Source organism: Paramormyrops kingsleyae, chromosome 23 (assembly GCF_048594095.1).
Source record: "Paramormyrops kingsleyae isolate MSU_618 chromosome 23, PKINGS_0.4, whole genome shotgun sequence".
In the NCBI taxonomy this organism is placed as follows: Eukaryota; Metazoa; Chordata; class Actinopteri; order Osteoglossiformes; family Mormyridae; genus Paramormyrops; species Paramormyrops kingsleyae.
The window spans coordinates 9,381,796-9,399,044 of record NC_132819.1 but is presented as its reverse complement, the minus strand read 5'-3'; the positions used below and the strand labels follow the sequence as shown (position 1 = coordinate 9,399,044).

Here is a 17,249-nt window from a genome sequence, read left to right as displayed (position 1 = left end):
TAAGCAAATATTTGTCAGACACTGCCTAGATGCGCATTTTTTTTTTTAATTACTCCCAAATACACTGCTAAAAGTGTCTGCTAAGCAAGTAAATATTACAAGACAGTGTAACTTGAGCTAAGCACCTGTGTTTGTGGTGTAATCAGAGCACTGGTGCATCATGTCCTGCGGTATCCACTGAACCCGGTGGGTGTGTGTCAGTGTGTGTGTGTCATTGGGCCAGGTCTGCCGACAGCTGTAATGTGAGCATGTTCCAGAGTCATGTGACGGGGAAAAAGTGGGTGAAAGGCTTGGTGGGTGGGGCTTGTGTTGGTCTGGTGACACGCTTCCTGTCACCCACTGCCCTGGAGAACAGCAGGTATGAAAGAATCAACTCATCTCTTTGTCAGATGGCGTTTTATTTACACAACACAGAATTCTCCTGCTCTGTGTTAAGTGAGAAGAAAACAGCGATTTAAACACATTAAAAATACAAAAATAAAAAGAGAATACAGTGATATGCAGCTCAGGAAAAGGACCCAGAGGTCCGGTTACACTGGAGTGGTTCTGCTGGTCCAGAGCCGTCTGAGAACATGGGGGCCACTGCACTCCCCCGGGCTGCCGCAGGCCGTCTGCTTCGCCAGGGACGCCTTTCTCACTCCTGCTTGCTGTGAGATCTGTGTTTTCCTTTCTTGTGCTTCTTTTTCTTCTTCTTCTTCTTTTTCTCCTTCTTGTCCTTCTTTCTGCCCTCTCCGCTGCCTGTCTCGCTGGCGGAGCGCCCCCGCTTGGCCGGCCTGCGGCAGTCCTCGCTGTCGCTGGAGTCCGTGGAGGTCTCTCTCTTCTCCTTCCTCTTCTTCACCTTCTTCTCCTGGTGTGAGGGAAAGGAGCATCCATGTGAGAATCAGGGTCACATGTGGTAAACAGATCAGGCCAGAGATTTACAGGCAAGACAGAATAGCATATGGCACGAGTCTCAGATCTACAGACAGCCATTCTGCTCTCTGGTCAAGGGAGGAATGCTTTAAATATTTATGCTTTTAAAACATCGCCATCCATCCTCAGAGCGAGAAAAGCATTACTACTTCTGCTAACCCCAGCTGAGGCTGCTCCGGCCCGCCGTTTCAGGCCATTGCATCAGACCTGTACTAAAAGCAGTCAGTTGTCAAGATCACCTTGTGACTGTTTCTGCAACGGCTCAGCGGCTGCCACCACCGCAGGCGGCCGCATTCCCCACAAACGGCCACAAAGGCAAATCATCACACAAGGAACCCAGAAATTCCTGCTGCATTTTTAAAGATTCTTCCAAAAATACACATAGAGCAACATAAAAAAAAACAAGTCTGAAATCTCCATCCTTCCTTGCAAAGTCTGCCTGTCTGCTTTAGTCACAGCTTGTTTCACTTCCCTTGGAGAGACTGAATCCATTTCTAGATGCCTGTCCTGCGCGAGAAGCCTGAAGTGCTTATTCCTGCAGCCGATTATTCACTGTGACTCTCAGGACCTGAACTTTACTAAGATCCTCTGTAACATCAGGGTTAATGCAAAGAGTCAGCAGAGTGACCACGACTGTTAACCTGCCGTCTATTTTTATAAAGCTGTTGACTGAATCATGAAAAAGGCTTTTTAACATACAGTACTGACTTGGGCATAGAAAATGTTTAATAAATGCTATTCATCTTCACAGTAAGTGCATATTACTCAGAAAAAAAAACAATTTACCACAAAAAAGAACAGTACCAAAATAAAAAAGTAACAAGTTTGTTTCTCCAAAAACAGATGTATCTTGATAACACTCCAGATGCCAAACCTCTCCTCTGGGGCACTCCTGCCATTCCATGTATTCGTTAAATTTCACCAGCAGGTCTGTTAACTAACTTAAATAATTAAATACCTTGATGAGATATTGATTAGCCAAGCATGGTACTCTAGAGGTTGAATCAACAAATACATTGGTATATTAAACGGATTCTGCAAATCCTGTGGTCACTTCCGGGGAGATTTTGAAACTGCTAAGCTAACAGACTTCGACTGGCATAAAATCAGTTTTACACCAACATAAAGACAATTTACATATAATTTTCTCTGGCAGGTAAGAGTTCTGCACAGAATTGTACATTAACAATGAATTCTACGATTGTACTGAAGAATAAAACCAATGGCTTGACTTAATTGGATATTTTTAAGCAAATGGTGATATTCATAACATTTCGCCATAGACAGTAAGTCTTGCAGCAATTTGAAGGAAGAGCCGGTAACTTATTAGATAACCTACTGCAATAGTAAAACATAACTAGTTAGTAGACTGACTCAAGAAAAACTAATATTTGTGTAGAGAGTTTCTCCCCTAAAAGACTGAGAATGCCATTTGTTTGCAAACACAGTCACATTGAATTGTCCTATAAAATAACTGGATGTAAATGCCATGGTCTTGTCTCATTTCAGCTTAATGTTCCATCAGTCAAGCATCCCGACAGGCATGTATTCCTAGGAAACCCAGGTCCCTGCCCCTTCTCAGGCAGGCCAGACCACGATTGGATGTATTAGATGTCAGTCAGGTACCTTTTTACTCTGGGGGTGTGTCTGGGCAGACTGACTGGGCTCCTCCTCTTCCTCAGGCACCAGGCTATACTGCAGGCCAGGCTTGGAGTAGCAGTCCTTAGTAAAGTGTCCTGGAAAGCTGGCAGGCATTACTCACTGCACAAGCAGATGTCTCCTTAGTCCCATTCAACCACACACATGCTTGTCTGCCAATCACAGCCTTAGGCTCGCTCTCGTACACACATAGGCTATTCTCCCTGACTTACCCTTACAACCACACTTCTTGCATGTGGTGTTGAGGACAGCCTCCAGCGTTATCCTCTGACTGGAGTGGTCTCTGAACTGCCGTCGTTTTCTCTCATCCTGCCTGTGTAAGAGACGCTGCGATGTTTTCCGGCAAACTTATCTTAACCCAACCACCACCCCCCACTCCATCCACAAACACATCAGAAGACATTAAGAATCACATACTCTAACACCACATTGTTGGGGTCCAGGTCCTTTCCAGTGCCTTGATTTACAACTTTCATGGAAAATGAAAGTTTCACTTTTCCCTCCTGTATCTGAAACACACGATGTAACCTTATCTATAGCAGTACTTTGCATTTGTATATGGATTACACTTAATGGACCAATAATTTGGATGAATTTATTTCACAGATTTATTGACTAAACATTGAGTACTTTTGAGTAAACTTATTATATATTCTAACTTAATGTTTTGCAATTAAAATGGTTTAGATGTATAAAAATGCTGCATAATTAAAGAAATAAAACAAAGAGTCACCTCACGCCCAATGACCTTCACCCAGACTCTCTCTCCTACATCCAAAATCTCGGAGGGGTTCTCCACACGGGAGGACGACATTTCACTCTTATGGACCAGCCCTGACACAGGAGTGAGCATTACAGCATGACATCACAAAGAGGAGAGTCTACTCTTCATTTCAGGCAGTCTCTTACAGCTGGATTATTAATTCTTTTTGTCCCAATGGACCATATTTCAAAAGAAATTCTAACTGAACGCCTGGGTCTCATTGGTGAGCAGCCCTTACTGGTCGTAATGGGCAAAAGTGCCAAATGTTACCTTGTTTTCTGCAGCCGGGAATTTTCACAAAAGCTCCATAGGCTGTGACAGATGCCACCTGAACGAAAAACGTTCCAAGGTAAACATCGGGATGTTTATTTCATTTATAATTTTCACGCAACAAATGCTTCTTACCCATGGGACTATGCAAAGACGAATGGGTAAATAAGCCTGTAGCTGAAATCCTGAGTCAATAAACTGAACCATATTAAAACTTTAAATCAAGACAGATAATATTCCTTTAAATAAAAATGTAAATAAAACATTTCAAATGATGTATATCAAAACATAATTAGATTTAATTATCATTCGTTCACCCTGACTTCTCTTCTTTGGCATTACAGTTTGGGTTACGTATTAGAAAGTCCTGTTCTACAGTACTGCACGTAAGACTGAACTCCCGTACCTCTCCGCGCAGTATGGTGTGCAGTTCAGGCAGCTCGTCGAGGTCCACCCGTTCTCTGCCGCGAAACCCATCCATCGATCTGCAGAGTTGAATAATATTATATGGTCATCTTTGCACATTTGTCCAATGCACATTATTCGAGAACGACTGGGGATCGTTTAACAACATAAGGAATAAAGCAGCCACTAAACGGTAACTACCTTTTAAGTGATTAAGGCTTGCGGCTTGAGTTACTAGTTCAGATACGGATAGGTGATGTCACTTCACTGGCGTTCAATACACTGCCTGACGATTGACTATATTATTAACTTTGCATTCGCAAACTCACTATCTAGCTACCTAGCCAGCAATGGAAAATCTATGACTAGCAAAACAGTCAGCAATGTCGTATGCATGCTGCCTTGGTGCTATATATTTGTTTCGTGAAAAACTAACCCACTCGTGAACCTGTACTATTTCAAAGAACAGAAATCTTCAGTCAAACTCCATCCACCGCAATCTTTAGACGCTCCTTGACTTGATTATGTACTTCCGGGGCAAATACGTTCACGACGCCCTGCACCAGCCAATGAAATTTGACTTCGGAGGAGTGCACCAATCATATTTGATCTTATTACGTGCGAATTGGGATGCCGGAAACTGATGTTCCCATTTGCTCGTGCAGTTTAAACCAGTGGAGAGTACATCACGTTTCATTTAGTTTCATCTAAAGGGACCGCAAAAATCAGCGTAATTAATAGACATAGAGGTTAGGTTTTCGAGAATTATGATTGAGCCGAAAAAGAGGGGTGCGGCGGAGATGGCTGTGGTACCTGCGGGCATCAAAAAACCAAGGACGGAACTTGTGGCGGCGGCGCAGTCGCAGCAGCTAGCGACGATGGTAGGAATTGGTAGCGCCTTTCACATTGTCGCGGGGGTATTTGTTAAGTTTAAAAGCTTAACTTGCCTCTCCTTTTGAACTAGTTAAATTTGTGGAAAGTGTTTTGCAGTCATGCGCTTCAAAAAATAGAAGGCGCTAAGATGTGTAATCACTTCACGTCACACTAAATAAAGTTTGCGGCAGAATGCTTAGGCGAACCAAAACAATGAATGAATCAACGATTGATTTAAATGATTTCGTTTTTAACATTCAGTGAAAAGTATAATTATTAACGACTCAACAATGGAATTTTGTTATGTGTGGTGAGAAAAATAAGTCTTTAAACATTAATAAATGAGTATTTTTTATTTCAAAGCCTAATCTAACCTGTCAAATTTGGGTATTAGTCATAATTGACAGATTCAAAGTGATTATAATAGATTGACAACGTAGTTAAGTGCCAGGTTAAGTTGCTGGAAATATATGGGTGAATATTTGGCAAAATGTAGTTGTTACAATATTTTATAATCATAGTCTAGCTATTATGTGTCATAGATTACAGAAACTGGATTTATTGAAGTTTTAAAAATAAATGTTTAGATTTAGATTGTCCAGTTGTTGAAATTATCAAAAATGTGTGTGTTTTGATTTTTTTCCCCTCCTCCTTCTGTCTGTGTTTTGGTAAGTGAACTTACCCTAACCCATCAGTACATTGAGTGTTTTGCACTGGTTATGAAGAAAATGATGGTAATGCACTTAACACACTAGCTAGACTCAAGTAGGACAGAAAATGTTAATTTTTGCTGCACTGTGTAAATATGTCACCCGTATGAGTCTCGTCCTTCTGTTATCCTTCTTGTGGCTATTTTAAACCTTGACCTAAATGCAGGTCAGTTCCAGTCAAGCTTCTCGCCCATTCTCTCTCCCACTCTCCTTCCCTCCTTGTTCTGCGTGAGTCTGTCACATATGTCATCCTCTCATTGTAGTGTCGGCTGCTGACACTCTCCCTCCTCCCCCAGGGTCCCCCTCGGAGCTCCAGTCTCCAGGCTCCCATCATGCTCTTGTCAGGCCATGAAGGAGAAGTGTACTGCTGCAAGTTCCACCCCAACGGATCAGCGCTGGCGTCCGCTGGTTATGACAGACTCATCTGTGAGTCGCCTTGTCTTAATGCCTCTGGATCCGATATTTACATGTAATCACAGTATCAGAGCTGAGGCATCAGTGCAGTAGGTCTCCCTTGAATTTAAACAAAAATTCATTGTGTGATACAGACAGAAGGCTTGATAATTTTTCTGTAAATATTGACTGTTCACATTGATGAATGTAAGTATATGGGCTCTTTACAGCTGCAGATATGTGGCTGCTTGCATGGCTGTAGTGTCACAGCTGCTGTGATGACTAGGTCTTGGTTGGCTGCCGGCTGCTTTAATGGTTCTCGTTGATGTCTTTGTCCTCAGTGTTGTGGAGCGTCTATGGTGACTGTGACAACTACGCCACCCTGAAGGGCCACAGCGGGGCCGTCATGGAGCTTCACTATAACACAGACGGCAGGTATGCTATGGCTGGTGGGTGGGGTTAAAGGTCATTAATGTTCATAAGCAAAGACGGGGGCATGACTGTGACCCATTTAGGGCTCCAGTCTACTGCCCCCTTCAGGCTAAAACTTAGAAATATGTGCTAGATGACAGAGTTCAGAGCACAGACATTAATCCTTGTCTTAGTTTTTAGTCTCCCAGTTTGGTGCCTGTGTCCTTCATACTCCCCATCCATTCATAATTAGTAACATTTTAAAGATTCTCAGATATGTCCTTCCCCTTGGCTATCTCATTAAAATAGTTCTTGCTCCTGATTGGAAGCTGTGTGAGTGCTTACTTGCACAGCTGACCTCAGCTTGACAGGGTACTTTGATCCGTCTGGATTTCTGATTGGATGTCTTCTGATTGGATGTCTTCTGATTGGATGTCTTCTGATTGGATGTCTTCTGATTGGATGTCTTCTGATTGGATGTCTTCTGATTGGATGTCTTCTGCAGCCTGCTCTTCTCTGCCTCCACTGATAAGACAGTGGGGGTGTGGGACAGTGAGACGGGAGAGCGAATCAAGCGCCTGAAGGGTCATACTTCCTTTGTGAACTCGTGCTATCCTGCCCGCCGTGGCCCACAGGTGGTCTGCACAGGTAGTGACGATGGGACTGTGAAGGTGAGGTCAGCGCTGGGTTTGGGGGGCTGGGAATAAAAACATTACCCCACTGCTTTTCATTTTACATGACCTGCTTTCTGATTTGAAATATGAGATCTTAGCAGAAGATTGCTGACTAGTCAACTGCTTGGAAGAAAAAATTTAAAATCTGACACATGCATTAAAAAAAACATGCATGACGATTCGAGTCAGTGATTACAGCAGTATATTTTTTTAATGACTCACAGCAGTTCTTGCGAAATGTCAAAATAATTTCACTTGTCACTTCTCTGTTTTACAGTGATAGGCTATGTAATTGTATCCATTTAATATTCAGCTAAATATTCAAGAAACTACATCTCACACTTTGCAGCACTCTTTGATTAGCTGACTGTAAGAGGGCTCTTAGGATATATAGGGCCCTGTTCTGGGCGGCAGAGTGATCGCTGTGCTGTGTGTGTTCAGCTGTGGGACATCAGGAAGAAGGCGTCTGTCCACACTTTCCAAAACACCTATCAGGTGCTGGCCGTCACCTTCAATGACACCAGCGATCAGATCATCTCCGGCGGCATCGATAATGACATTAAGGTAGGCGGCCGTTGCCTGTTCCTGTGAAAGCCGAGAACGGCTTGGCAGCCGTTTTGAATCTTGCTTGAATCTGCGTTCATCAGGTGTGGGACCTGCGACAGAATAAGCTGATCTACACCATGCAAGGACACGGAGACTCGCTGACGGGCCTGAGCCTCAGCTCCGAGGGCTCCTACCTTCTCTCCAACTCCATGGACAACACAGGTGAGCTTCCCGCTCGCAGCTCAGCCGTGCGGCTTCTCCAAACAGACCGCTGCCTTCTCCAGCGGTGACGGCCCCACCCATTCGTGTCACCCCCTTGCAGTGCGAGTCTGGGACGTTCGCCCCTTCGCCCCCAAAGAGAGATGCGTGAAGATCTTCCAGGGAAACGTCCACAATTTTGAAAAGGTACCCTGTCCTGAGAACAGGCTGAGTGAGCACAGGTCATGGAGCAGATCGCTCGCATAGCGGGACCAACACAGCCAAGCCTGCTTGTTCAGCCACAGACTGTCTATCCACAAACACCTTCATATGAAGTGTGGCATGCTGGGCATTTCCATGATTTAAAAATGAGCAGAAGCCATTTACTGCCAATCCAATGCACAAGTTAGTCCTGCCCCAGATGTTGGTTTGTGAAAACCTCTGCTTGTGAGGTCCGCGTAAACCATATAATCGTGGCCTGTTTCCCTGACAGAACCTTCTGAGGTGCTCCTGGTCAGCGGACGGAAGCAAGATAGCATCAGGCTCTGCTGACAGGTGAGGGAGGCAGCTGCGATGCATGGCACCCCCGTCAGGACATGACCCCCCCCGGCGCGATGCAGAGCAAGTGCTCCTGCTTCACCAGCGTGGCTCTGACAGTGGGGGGGGGGTTGTCGTTTCAGGTTTGTGTACGTGTGGGATACCACCTCCAGGAGGATCCTGTACAAGCTGCCTGGTCATGCTGGCTCTGTCAATGAGGTCGCCTTCCACCCCACGGAACCCATCGGTGAGACCCGTCATTTTTAGTGACGCACGTTAAATGGCTGCATGAGTTCATACATGCAGCAGCAGCGCGTGGCTGCACACTGTGGGCTGCTGATTAGCTCCTCTGAGGATCTGCTGTCACATGGTCACTGTCTCCAGCCGTTCAAATGCCCATGCAGGTGATTCTTAGCAGCATGCAGCCTAACGCTAACCACCTCCCATCTCGCTCCCCCTGCAGTGCTCTCCGGGTCAAGTGACAAGCGGCTCTACATGGGGGAGATCCAGTAGGGCCTCTTGTGGGGCCACGGTCTCGCTACACACTGCTGAGCCCCCCTCCGCCCCCGGATCGTCTCCATGGCCACTTGGGGTCACATAGAAGAAACTGATGAGGTGTTCAGGAGTTCAGCGCTGCCATTCTGGACGTCCTGCTGGACTTGGACACATACACACACACACATACACACACACAGGTTAATTAGCATTTTACTGATCTGGTCACACCTCAGTGACATTGGCAGTAGTTTGAGTGTGGCCGGAAGCCTTGAGACCAGAAGCCAAGGTGCTCCTGTACATTTCGGGATCTTTTTTATATTTACTGAATGCTGTTAAGTTTGATGTACTTTGTAGATTTCCACGGAGCTGCTGGTTTTTAATTGCTCCAAATAAATCCACTGGATTCAGTGTGTCTATCTATGCGTGTCCTATTTCCCTGCTGTAATAATCACCATTCTGTGCCGCTTCTCCGCGTGTAGCCATTATGAAAATGAACAGGCTATTCCTTTCCTTGGTCGTCAATAAAATGAACTCTTAGAGAACCGCGGCAGTTCTGTCCGGGGTTTTTAATTACAATAACAAAGAATAATCTTTATTTTAAGTGGCTCCTACGCCTGTGAGATGGCGTGCCTGCAGCAGCCATTTAACCCCGCGCTGATGCTTCCATCGCTGCCTCGTGAAGCCGCCGTGTCGCACCGCCGATCTCCGAGCCCCATCCTTGGCGGTGGCCAGCCTCGCTCAGCTCCCTTTGTGTCTCCGAGTGCAGCGCCTCTCGCCCCGCCGCTAGAAGCCCGCACAGGCTGCAGAATTCATTATATCACAAATGAGGGCTTCACCCCCCCCCGATTCCTTCCTGCGCCCCCTCTTTCCCCCCCTCCCGCTGTACTGGCGCTGAGCTTCACAAAGCCCCTGAAACAGCGTGGGCTTGCCGTACATTTCTGTTAAATAAATAGCCATCGCCTTCGCCCTGTTTACATAGATGATCCTCCTTCCTACGCGCCTCGCTTCGGAACCGGGAATCGCCGCGAACCGTGAGTTACAATGGATCGCTTTGTGTCAATTGTTCCAAGCTCGCATCTTGCATCTATCGGGTTAATTTTTTTCCTCTCTCGCTGCGAAGCCCTACCCCTTTTACTCGGTGTGATATAATGTCATATGATGCTCATATCTTTCTCCTTTCTTTACCTAAACATTTCCCCACTTGTGGTTTGCTTTCTGGTCCCTTTCTGTGCGCCGTGTGACCGAAGGTGTGGCATCGCAAGGAGTTCGAGTCACTGCCGGCGACCCGTCGCTGGCAGAACCGGGGACGCCGACGTTGGAGCGGGAGCACATCCACCGCAACACTTAAATCGGTTCTGCCAGTACACGCTCGGAAACCGGCATGACGGTGCAATGACTAAACAGCTCAGGCGAAAAATTCATGGTGGTATAATCAGTGTCGGCTTGTACTGAGTCGCAGAGGGTGTAATGAGGGGGGCAGCAGCGGGCACGGCGGAGTGCTGATCGGCGGCGGGCTCAGCCGAAGCGGACCAGTGATCATCGCTGTCCACTCTCCTCCACGGGACCTGACAGCAAGATTTCATTTCATCCCGTAGCTTCCACGGCCATAAGCCGTGTCTTGGCCGAGGAAAAATGGGGAAGTGTACCGGGAGGTGCACGCTGGTGGTCATCTGTTCTTTCCAACTGGTAAGTGTGTTGCAGGTTTTTTTTGCCTGGCTTCTTTAGGCTGCTTAACGTGTCCATTAACTCTACATTAGGACGAATCCATTTATGAACGGGGTGTGTAATTCCATATTTGTGGCTGTAAATGTTTGTGAAAGCAGGGAGGCGTCTCCTTTAATTGCCATATAAGTGCTTTTAATACGAGCATTTGACGGGCCAAAAAGTGTTTTAACTGATTGTTTTTTTTATCACATTGTGGACTTGTTTGGAAAACCAGAAAACACCAATTAATGTTATTGATCAACAGCACGCGGGACCCTATTGGTGCTTATTTTCATGTTTAAATGTATTTTCAAACGTATTATAATCGTAGTGTTTATGCTCATTAATTGCATTGATTTTCAGCTCTAATGCTCTGCTTCTTTCAGTCCTGTATACGTCGCTGCTTTGTCACGCTGGCCTGAAAGTGTTACTCCTCTCGGCCCCCAAAGTTGCCCGGTTGCGCCCCGCCGTTGGCGGGGATTGCAGGCCACGCTGCACACTCGCTCGCGACATCTGCTTCCCTCTTCCTCGCAGCCCCCTGCCCTCCCCTGCTCACGCCATGTGTTCGCTGGCTTGCAGTCTGGCCCGGCTGCCCAGAGGCATCCACACAGGCGCTCCACAGCCATGATCCGTCTTTGTCCGATCATCTGCTCATATGTGTAACATATTGGTGGAAACACATGGCTTCGTGTCTATGGCGGAGATGAGAGTTCCTGGCCCCAGGCAAACTTTGGCAGATTTTGTTGCTGCCTCTTCGGTCTGATGTATCTTACATCTCAGGGTGAATTCCGCTGTCTGTAGTGACTATACGATATGGTGGCTGACAGTATGTGTATAATACAGTGTAAGCGCGTGCAGGACAGGCGTGCGTATGCATGTGACTGTACTACAACAGATGAATATTGTCTGTAGATGTTGTGCGTTTTTTAATTATGTGTGTGTACAATATCATTAGTGTCTGAGCATATGTTGTTTCCAAGAATTAATGAGTTTGTAGGTGTGTGTGTGTGGGTGTGAAATTAGTAATAATTGGCGGTAGGTATTGGTGTGTGTGTGTGTGTGTGTAATCTGAGAGGTGAGTGGAGCGTAAAGGTGCCTGTGTGTAACTTGGGCAGCGAGTGACTGAGATGCTGAGTGCGTCTGACAGCGTGTGCTCTGTATTCTGAGGGCTGACTGACAGGATGTTTATGCAACATTAGTGTTGTATTTGGTGACTGTGTGTGTGTGCGTGTGTGTGAGCAGAGGGTGTACGCACCGGCCCAGGGCGCCCCCCTCTCCCTACCATCACGGCTTGGGGCTGGGGCTCCAGGCAGTTTCCATGGAAACAACTGCAGCAGACTGCTGTGGGAATGCTGGAGTATGTGTGTCTGTGATAACTGTGTTTGTGTGTCTGTGTAGTCCTGTGTGTGTGTGGGTTGGGGGGGGGGGGCACGGGAGCATGCCTGCAGGGAAAAATGCCTGGTGCTCCTGATGGAAGAAAGTGGGTGTGTGTGCGTGCAATGATGGCGGGATGGGGAACCTAATAAGAGAACAGGCCACACTCTCTGCTCCTGCTTTATTCTCAGCACCTTTCCCCAGCTTTACCCCTCATTCCTCTTCCCCCCGGCGTTACCCATCGCTCTTCTTCCTCTTTTCCTCAGCGTTACCCATCACTCCTCTTCCTCTTCCCCCCAGTGTTACCAATTGCTCCTCTTCCTCTTTTCTAGTTCAGTTCACTGGCCACTAGGCAGACAGCTATGGTTTTTGCATACTGATGACATGGTGACTATTTCACCTTTTTCCTAGGCTTCCATTTACACATTCGATGGCTTAGTGGGTTGCACTGTGGTGGGAGACCTACAGGGTTATGGGTTTGATTCTTAGCGCAAACCGTCTCTGGGTGGAATTTGGAGCTTTTTGTGGGTTTCTTTCAATATTTCCAACAACATAAGCATATATTCCATGGTGTGAAGGTCCACAGTGATGGTACAGGATGTTCAGAATGTCCTCTGACTTGGTCTCTAGACCCACTGCAACTTTGCATTGAATTATGGAAAATTGGTGGATGTATTGGAATTTGCAGTGTCGGTTTTTTGAACCATAAGAATTTGTTTTCCATTTGTGGATTTGGCTGTTTTTCCTGTACTTGTTTACTTCTATCCTGGTAGCAGTTTCTGCTGAAAATCTGTGGTTTTTGCTCAGTTGTGTAGTCATGCCTTCTGGCTCGGTTATGTGAATTGTGGGGGGGGGGGGCTGTCTCATGTGTGCCACAGGTCGCTGCTTTGGAGAGGCAGGTGTTTGACTTTTTGGGGTACCAGTGGGCACCCATCCTGGCCAATTTCCTGCACATCATGGCTGTCATCTTGGGCATCTTTGGCACCGTGCAGTTTCGCTCTCGCTACCTCATTCTGGTGCGTATTCTTGGTATATATGTCCTTTCTGTCCTTGGTAACCCCGCAACCAACATTTGGTGAATTCCCAATGTGAAAGATGGAGGAGTGTGTGTGTGTGTGTGTGTGTGTGTGTGTGTGTGTGTGTATGAGGTAGATCGATATGGGTTTTCCAGTGACAAAGGCCGATTTAAAATAAATAAATAAATAAATAAAAATTGTTGGGGGGAGATGTTGGCTGATATCAGGCCGTTTAAAAAATTTTTAAGTAGAAAAATAACAAATGAGTAATACAACTGCTTAACTTCAAATGAAATATATTTTTAACATTAATAACATACAAACCATTAATAACATAATAAACACAAACACTGCAGCTGTAACATTAATTACACTTTAACGAAGGGCATGAAGCATTTTAAAAGTAATAGGGAAAAAAAAACGATGGTTTTGCCTTTGTGATATTCATCAAGTGAAACTGAAATATGCGGCACGAATTTAGAACTCCTACCTCTGGCAGTCACGCAGGTTCACTGCTGTAGCTGCTGATTAACCACGCTACAACACTGACGCAGTGAGTGCTCTGCGTGGCTGCGCGTCAGTCACGCAGCCGCACGCAGCCGCGCGGCCATGTGCAGCCATCACCGTTTCAGCCGTGTAGTCTGATTAATCGCTTGCTGCCGATGTTTTTTTTTTCTGCCCGATTGATCGTTCGACCTCTAATATATAATGACTGGGGAAAAGAGAGAATTATGTATATAATATGTAAAGAGTTGGCGTGACATGGTGTTTCTTTGTGTGCGTATCCCACAGTATGCAGTGTGGCTGGTCCTCTGGGTCGGCTGGAACTCTTTCATCATTTGCTTCTACCTGGAGGTAGGACACTTGTCCCAGGTGAGTTTTTCACCTTGCTTTTTAACTTCAAAACAGTCTTAAAGCGATGCTTGCCTGTGCCATGACAACACTGTGCCACTGTAGCACAGACAGGGTCTGGCCAGTTTTAATCCTGTAATGTGATAACATTGACACTGTAATATATCCACCTCTTTGGTCTGTGCTGCTGTGATATTACCCATTTGTGGCCTCCCAAATGTTCTGTCCAGGACAGGGACTTCCTCATGACATTTAACACATCCCTGCACCGGTCCTGGTGGATGGAAAATGGGCCAGGCTGCTTGGTCACCCTGGTGCCCAACTCTCCCCTAGCCCCAGATGACCACCATGTCATCACCGTCTCCGGCTGCCTGCTAGACTACCAGTACATCGAGGTGGTCAGCTCCGCCCTGCAGGTCTTCTTGGCAGTGAGTAGAACCAGCCTAGTGAAGCTCCTCCCCCTAAGTCACGTGAGAAGGTTGTGATGCCGTTTTCTCGTTTTCCCGTAGCTCTTCGGATTTGTCTATGCCTGTTACGTCAGCAAGGTGTTCCTGGAAGATGAGGACAGCTGTGAGTGCTTCTTTCTGAGGGGAAAAGGGGGTGATGTCATTTGGAATTGAGTGATGGGACCTGGTTGCTGATGATGATGTCATACTGCAGTTTGCCGGCAGTTTTCGGTCATCCTTGGTGACATTCCTCTTTCCTTCCTGCTGCAGTTGACTTCATTGGCGGTTTTGACTCGTATGGCTACCAGCCACCACAGAAGGCGTCGCATCTCCAACTGCAGCCCCTGTACACGTCAGTACCCCCCCACGTCTCCGTTTACCAGCGTCCCAAACGGTTCTCTGTAGCAGTATTGTATAAGGAAAACAGAATCCCTGCAAGTCAGTACAAGCTAATCGAAGCTAATCAAAACGTTAGCTTCGATAACCACTAATCAGCTGAAACTCCAAAGTTTAATTCAATAACACTAATATGAAAAACCACTAAGAAATTTAGCAGAAGCTAACTCTAACTGCTAACCCTAATTCTTATTATATGAATGGGTGTGGCTTTTGGCTCTGAAACCCTTAAAAACATACCTAGAGAGCTAAAATTTTAACCCATTCAACACTGAAGTCCCATCTATCGTACTAGAGTGATTACTGGGGGTATTTAGGACTTACCCAGTTGGGTATTGTAGGACTCTGCAGAATCTCTGAAATAAATCTGCATTGAAGATTTCTTTCTAGGATATTCCGTTTGCAGGATATAAGCGTTTTTGTCAGAGAAGCCCTATTTCGCAACTGGCCCGTGCTGACATTTTGCCCTCAGTGAAGCCGTTTGAGGATTACAAACATGGCGGTGTTTAACCGGAACTAGGGTGGAGGGTCTCAGCTATTTTTTGGTCTATAGCTCTGTCAGAAATCTGACAAGTTATCCAGCTAAGCAAGAAATCCAGCTTCCTGATACAGGCCCCTGTTCTCTGCTTAATTCAGGGTACCCCAGTTTAAATGGACTTTATCTTTGTTCATTTACGTTTAGCCCAGATCTCCTTAAAGCTGACAAGTCATCGACCCAATCACTTCTTGTGTTTACATGTAGTCGGCCAACAGCATGCCAGACAGACTGTTGCAGACATGCTCACAACAGACAGGAACAAATATGTATGATTTTAGGGTTTACAAATGCTTTTGACCATTAAATTTTATTCACTTAACCTGCCAAAATGTTAGCGGCTTTTCAGTTAGCAGAACTAAATTTAGCGGGAGCTAGTTGGTCCGCTAATGGTCTCCAATGTTAGCGGGAACACTGATCCGCTAACAAAAACGTTAGCTTCGCTAATTAGCAATTAGTGCATTAGTGGAACCCTGCCCACCACTGAGTCAGTATTACTATAATTAAAATCTGGAGGAGCCATACAGATGAAGCAGTAAACAAGCTCCTGGTTCCTGTGGTCCTTCAACGTCCCACGGGACCTTCTAACTGTGTAAATCGGCCGAAATCAAACCAGGCCAGGCTCCAGGATGTGGCCTAAAAGTCATGGCGTGATGAATTGCCTGATAAAGGCCAAACACCTCTTCTTATTTTAGATGTGGTTAGTTCAAGACAGGTCAGAAGAAGTCAGCGTGGACCATCTTCCGAATACTTCATTGCAAAAAGCGACACTTCCTCACCTGACATGCTTCAGTCACGCCAGTGTCATGCAGCCTTGTGCTACTTCTTTCTGCCCTTTAATACTTTCCTCAGATTTGCTAGCTGTTGGAGAGCAACGCTAATGAGGGACACAGCAGTCTTATAGATCAGGAAGTGCCAGGGGGGGTCATCGGGGGCGGGGGGGGGGGGGGGGGCGAGCTCCCTCTCCACCTCCACTCTAATCGCTTTACTGCTATATTTGGATATAGTAACTAACATCACTTTGTAGTTTAATTTGAAATAGTGCTAATTAAAATGTTAATTAAAATATTATCAAAAGCCTGCATCACCTGATTCAGTATTGTGTATCCCTGATATAGAACTTTGTTTTAAATTGCTTTTCTTTCTGCTGAATGTGCTTATAAAATATGTTTAAAGGTGTCAGTTTGGTGAGAAATGTCATGTTCAAGCTCCTTATCTAAAGACAGATTCTCTATCTCTCCGCTCCCCCCCCCCCCCTTCCCAGCGCAGGGTAGGCGAGGTCAGCAGCCCAAAGGGAGGAAAGAGGAGGATCACTGATGATCAAGAGGCTTCTGTCTGAGGCGGAGCACAGCATGGTCTTCGGAAAGTTGTCTTTTGTAGAGATGTCTTCATTTCTGTATAGCCTCTGATTCAAACTGCGGGGTGCGGAGAAAAAAAAAAACTGTCTCAAAGAGCCCCCTGCTGGCAGGTGCGACTAACTGCAGTATTGACTTACTGACTGGACAGTGCATATGGCCGGTGACCAAACCAAGAACCAAAATGGGCCCAGTCACCCTTCTTTAACTGTGAAGATGTGTGCACTTTTGGTATTTTTTCCTCACTTTGTGGTCGAGGTTGAGTGTGGGGCCGAGGGGCAGTTGGCAGGGGCGTGGTGCACCGTGGGCCGGGCTTGCCGTAGCGTAGCCCCTCCCCCTCTGAAAGTGCAGCAGCTTTCCTGTCCCCTGTGCGGTTTTAAAAAAATCTGAAATGTGGGGATGGAGTTTGAAATGATTCGGTTCGTTCCACACTAAGGATCGGGAACCTCACTGCATAGATTTGCCCCTAATTGTCCCGTGAGCATATCCAGTGGCATCCAGAAGATGCTGACTGTGATGGTTACAGTGGCTGAACAGGAGAGCTCAGTCTGACCACCTCAGACGCAACTGTGTGGCCTGCAAATATCAGCGATGGCCAGAGGGGGGGGCCGAGAAGCTGGCTGAGAGGCGTCCCCAGTGCCTCCCCGCCAGTCCAAGGGCCCTGCCTCTATTCCAGATGGCGGCGGTTGCCCTGCGTGGGCCACCCACCCGCGCCAGGATGG

General features: G+C 46.4%; 3 protein-coding genes across 5 annotated transcripts; 2 read left to right on the top strand and 1 right to left on the bottom strand.

Annotated features, from left to right (window-relative positions):
• Window positions 1-381: 381 nt before the first annotated feature.
• zcchc17 (zinc finger, CCHC domain containing 17) lies at window positions 382-4,539 on the bottom strand. 2 transcript variants are annotated; one of them, XM_023803791.1, is made up of 8 exons: window positions 4,211-4,539; window positions 4,011-4,089; window positions 3,605-3,662; window positions 3,305-3,405; window positions 2,989-3,080; window positions 2,784-2,884; window positions 2,539-2,648; window positions 382-847 (listed from the first exon to the last, which is right to left on the bottom strand). In XM_023803791.1, the coding sequence occupies exons 2-8, from the start codon at window positions 4,083-4,085 to the stop codon at window positions 635-637; spliced, it is 750 nt and encodes a 249-aa protein (XP_023659559.1). In that variant the 5' UTR covers window positions 4,086-4,089; window positions 4,211-4,539; the 3' UTR covers window positions 382-634. The 2 variants fall into 2 exon arrangements, with proteins under 2 accessions (XP_023659559.1, XP_023659560.1); XM_023803792.1 differs by having other exon boundaries at window positions 4,446-4,539.
• Window positions 4,540-4,635: 96 nt separating this feature from the next.
• Window positions 4,636-9,267, top strand: snrnp40 (small nuclear ribonucleoprotein 40 (U5)). The gene is made up of 10 exons (XM_023803790.2): window positions 4,636-4,890; window positions 5,889-6,018; window positions 6,327-6,420; window positions 6,902-7,067; window positions 7,512-7,634; window positions 7,718-7,838; window positions 7,939-8,021; window positions 8,308-8,369; window positions 8,495-8,598; window positions 8,815-9,267. The coding sequence occupies exons 1-10, from the start codon at window positions 4,777-4,779 to the stop codon at window positions 8,862-8,864; spliced, it is 1,047 nt and encodes a 348-aa protein (XP_023659558.1). The 5' UTR covers window positions 4,636-4,776; the 3' UTR covers window positions 8,865-9,267.
• Window positions 9,268-9,620: 353 nt separating this feature from the next.
• Window positions 9,621-16,619, top strand: nkain1 (sodium/potassium transporting ATPase interacting 1). Of its 2 annotated transcripts, XM_023803795.2 has the most exons (8): window positions 9,621-9,880; window positions 10,097-10,535; window positions 12,806-12,943; window positions 13,736-13,816; window positions 14,026-14,223; window positions 14,305-14,365; window positions 14,512-14,593; window positions 16,442-16,619. In XM_023803795.2, exons 2-8 carry the CDS (start codon window positions 10,482-10,484, stop codon window positions 16,509-16,511), a joined length of 684 nt encoding a protein of 227 aa, XP_023659563.1. In that variant the 5' UTR covers window positions 9,621-9,880; window positions 10,097-10,481; the 3' UTR covers window positions 16,512-16,619. The 2 variants fall into 2 exon arrangements, with proteins under 2 accessions (XP_023659563.1, XP_023659564.1); XM_023803796.2 differs by lacking the exon at window positions 9,621-9,880 and having other exon boundaries at window positions 9,915-10,535; window positions 16,437-16,619.
• The last annotated feature ends 630 nt before the right edge of the window (window positions 16,620-17,249 follow it).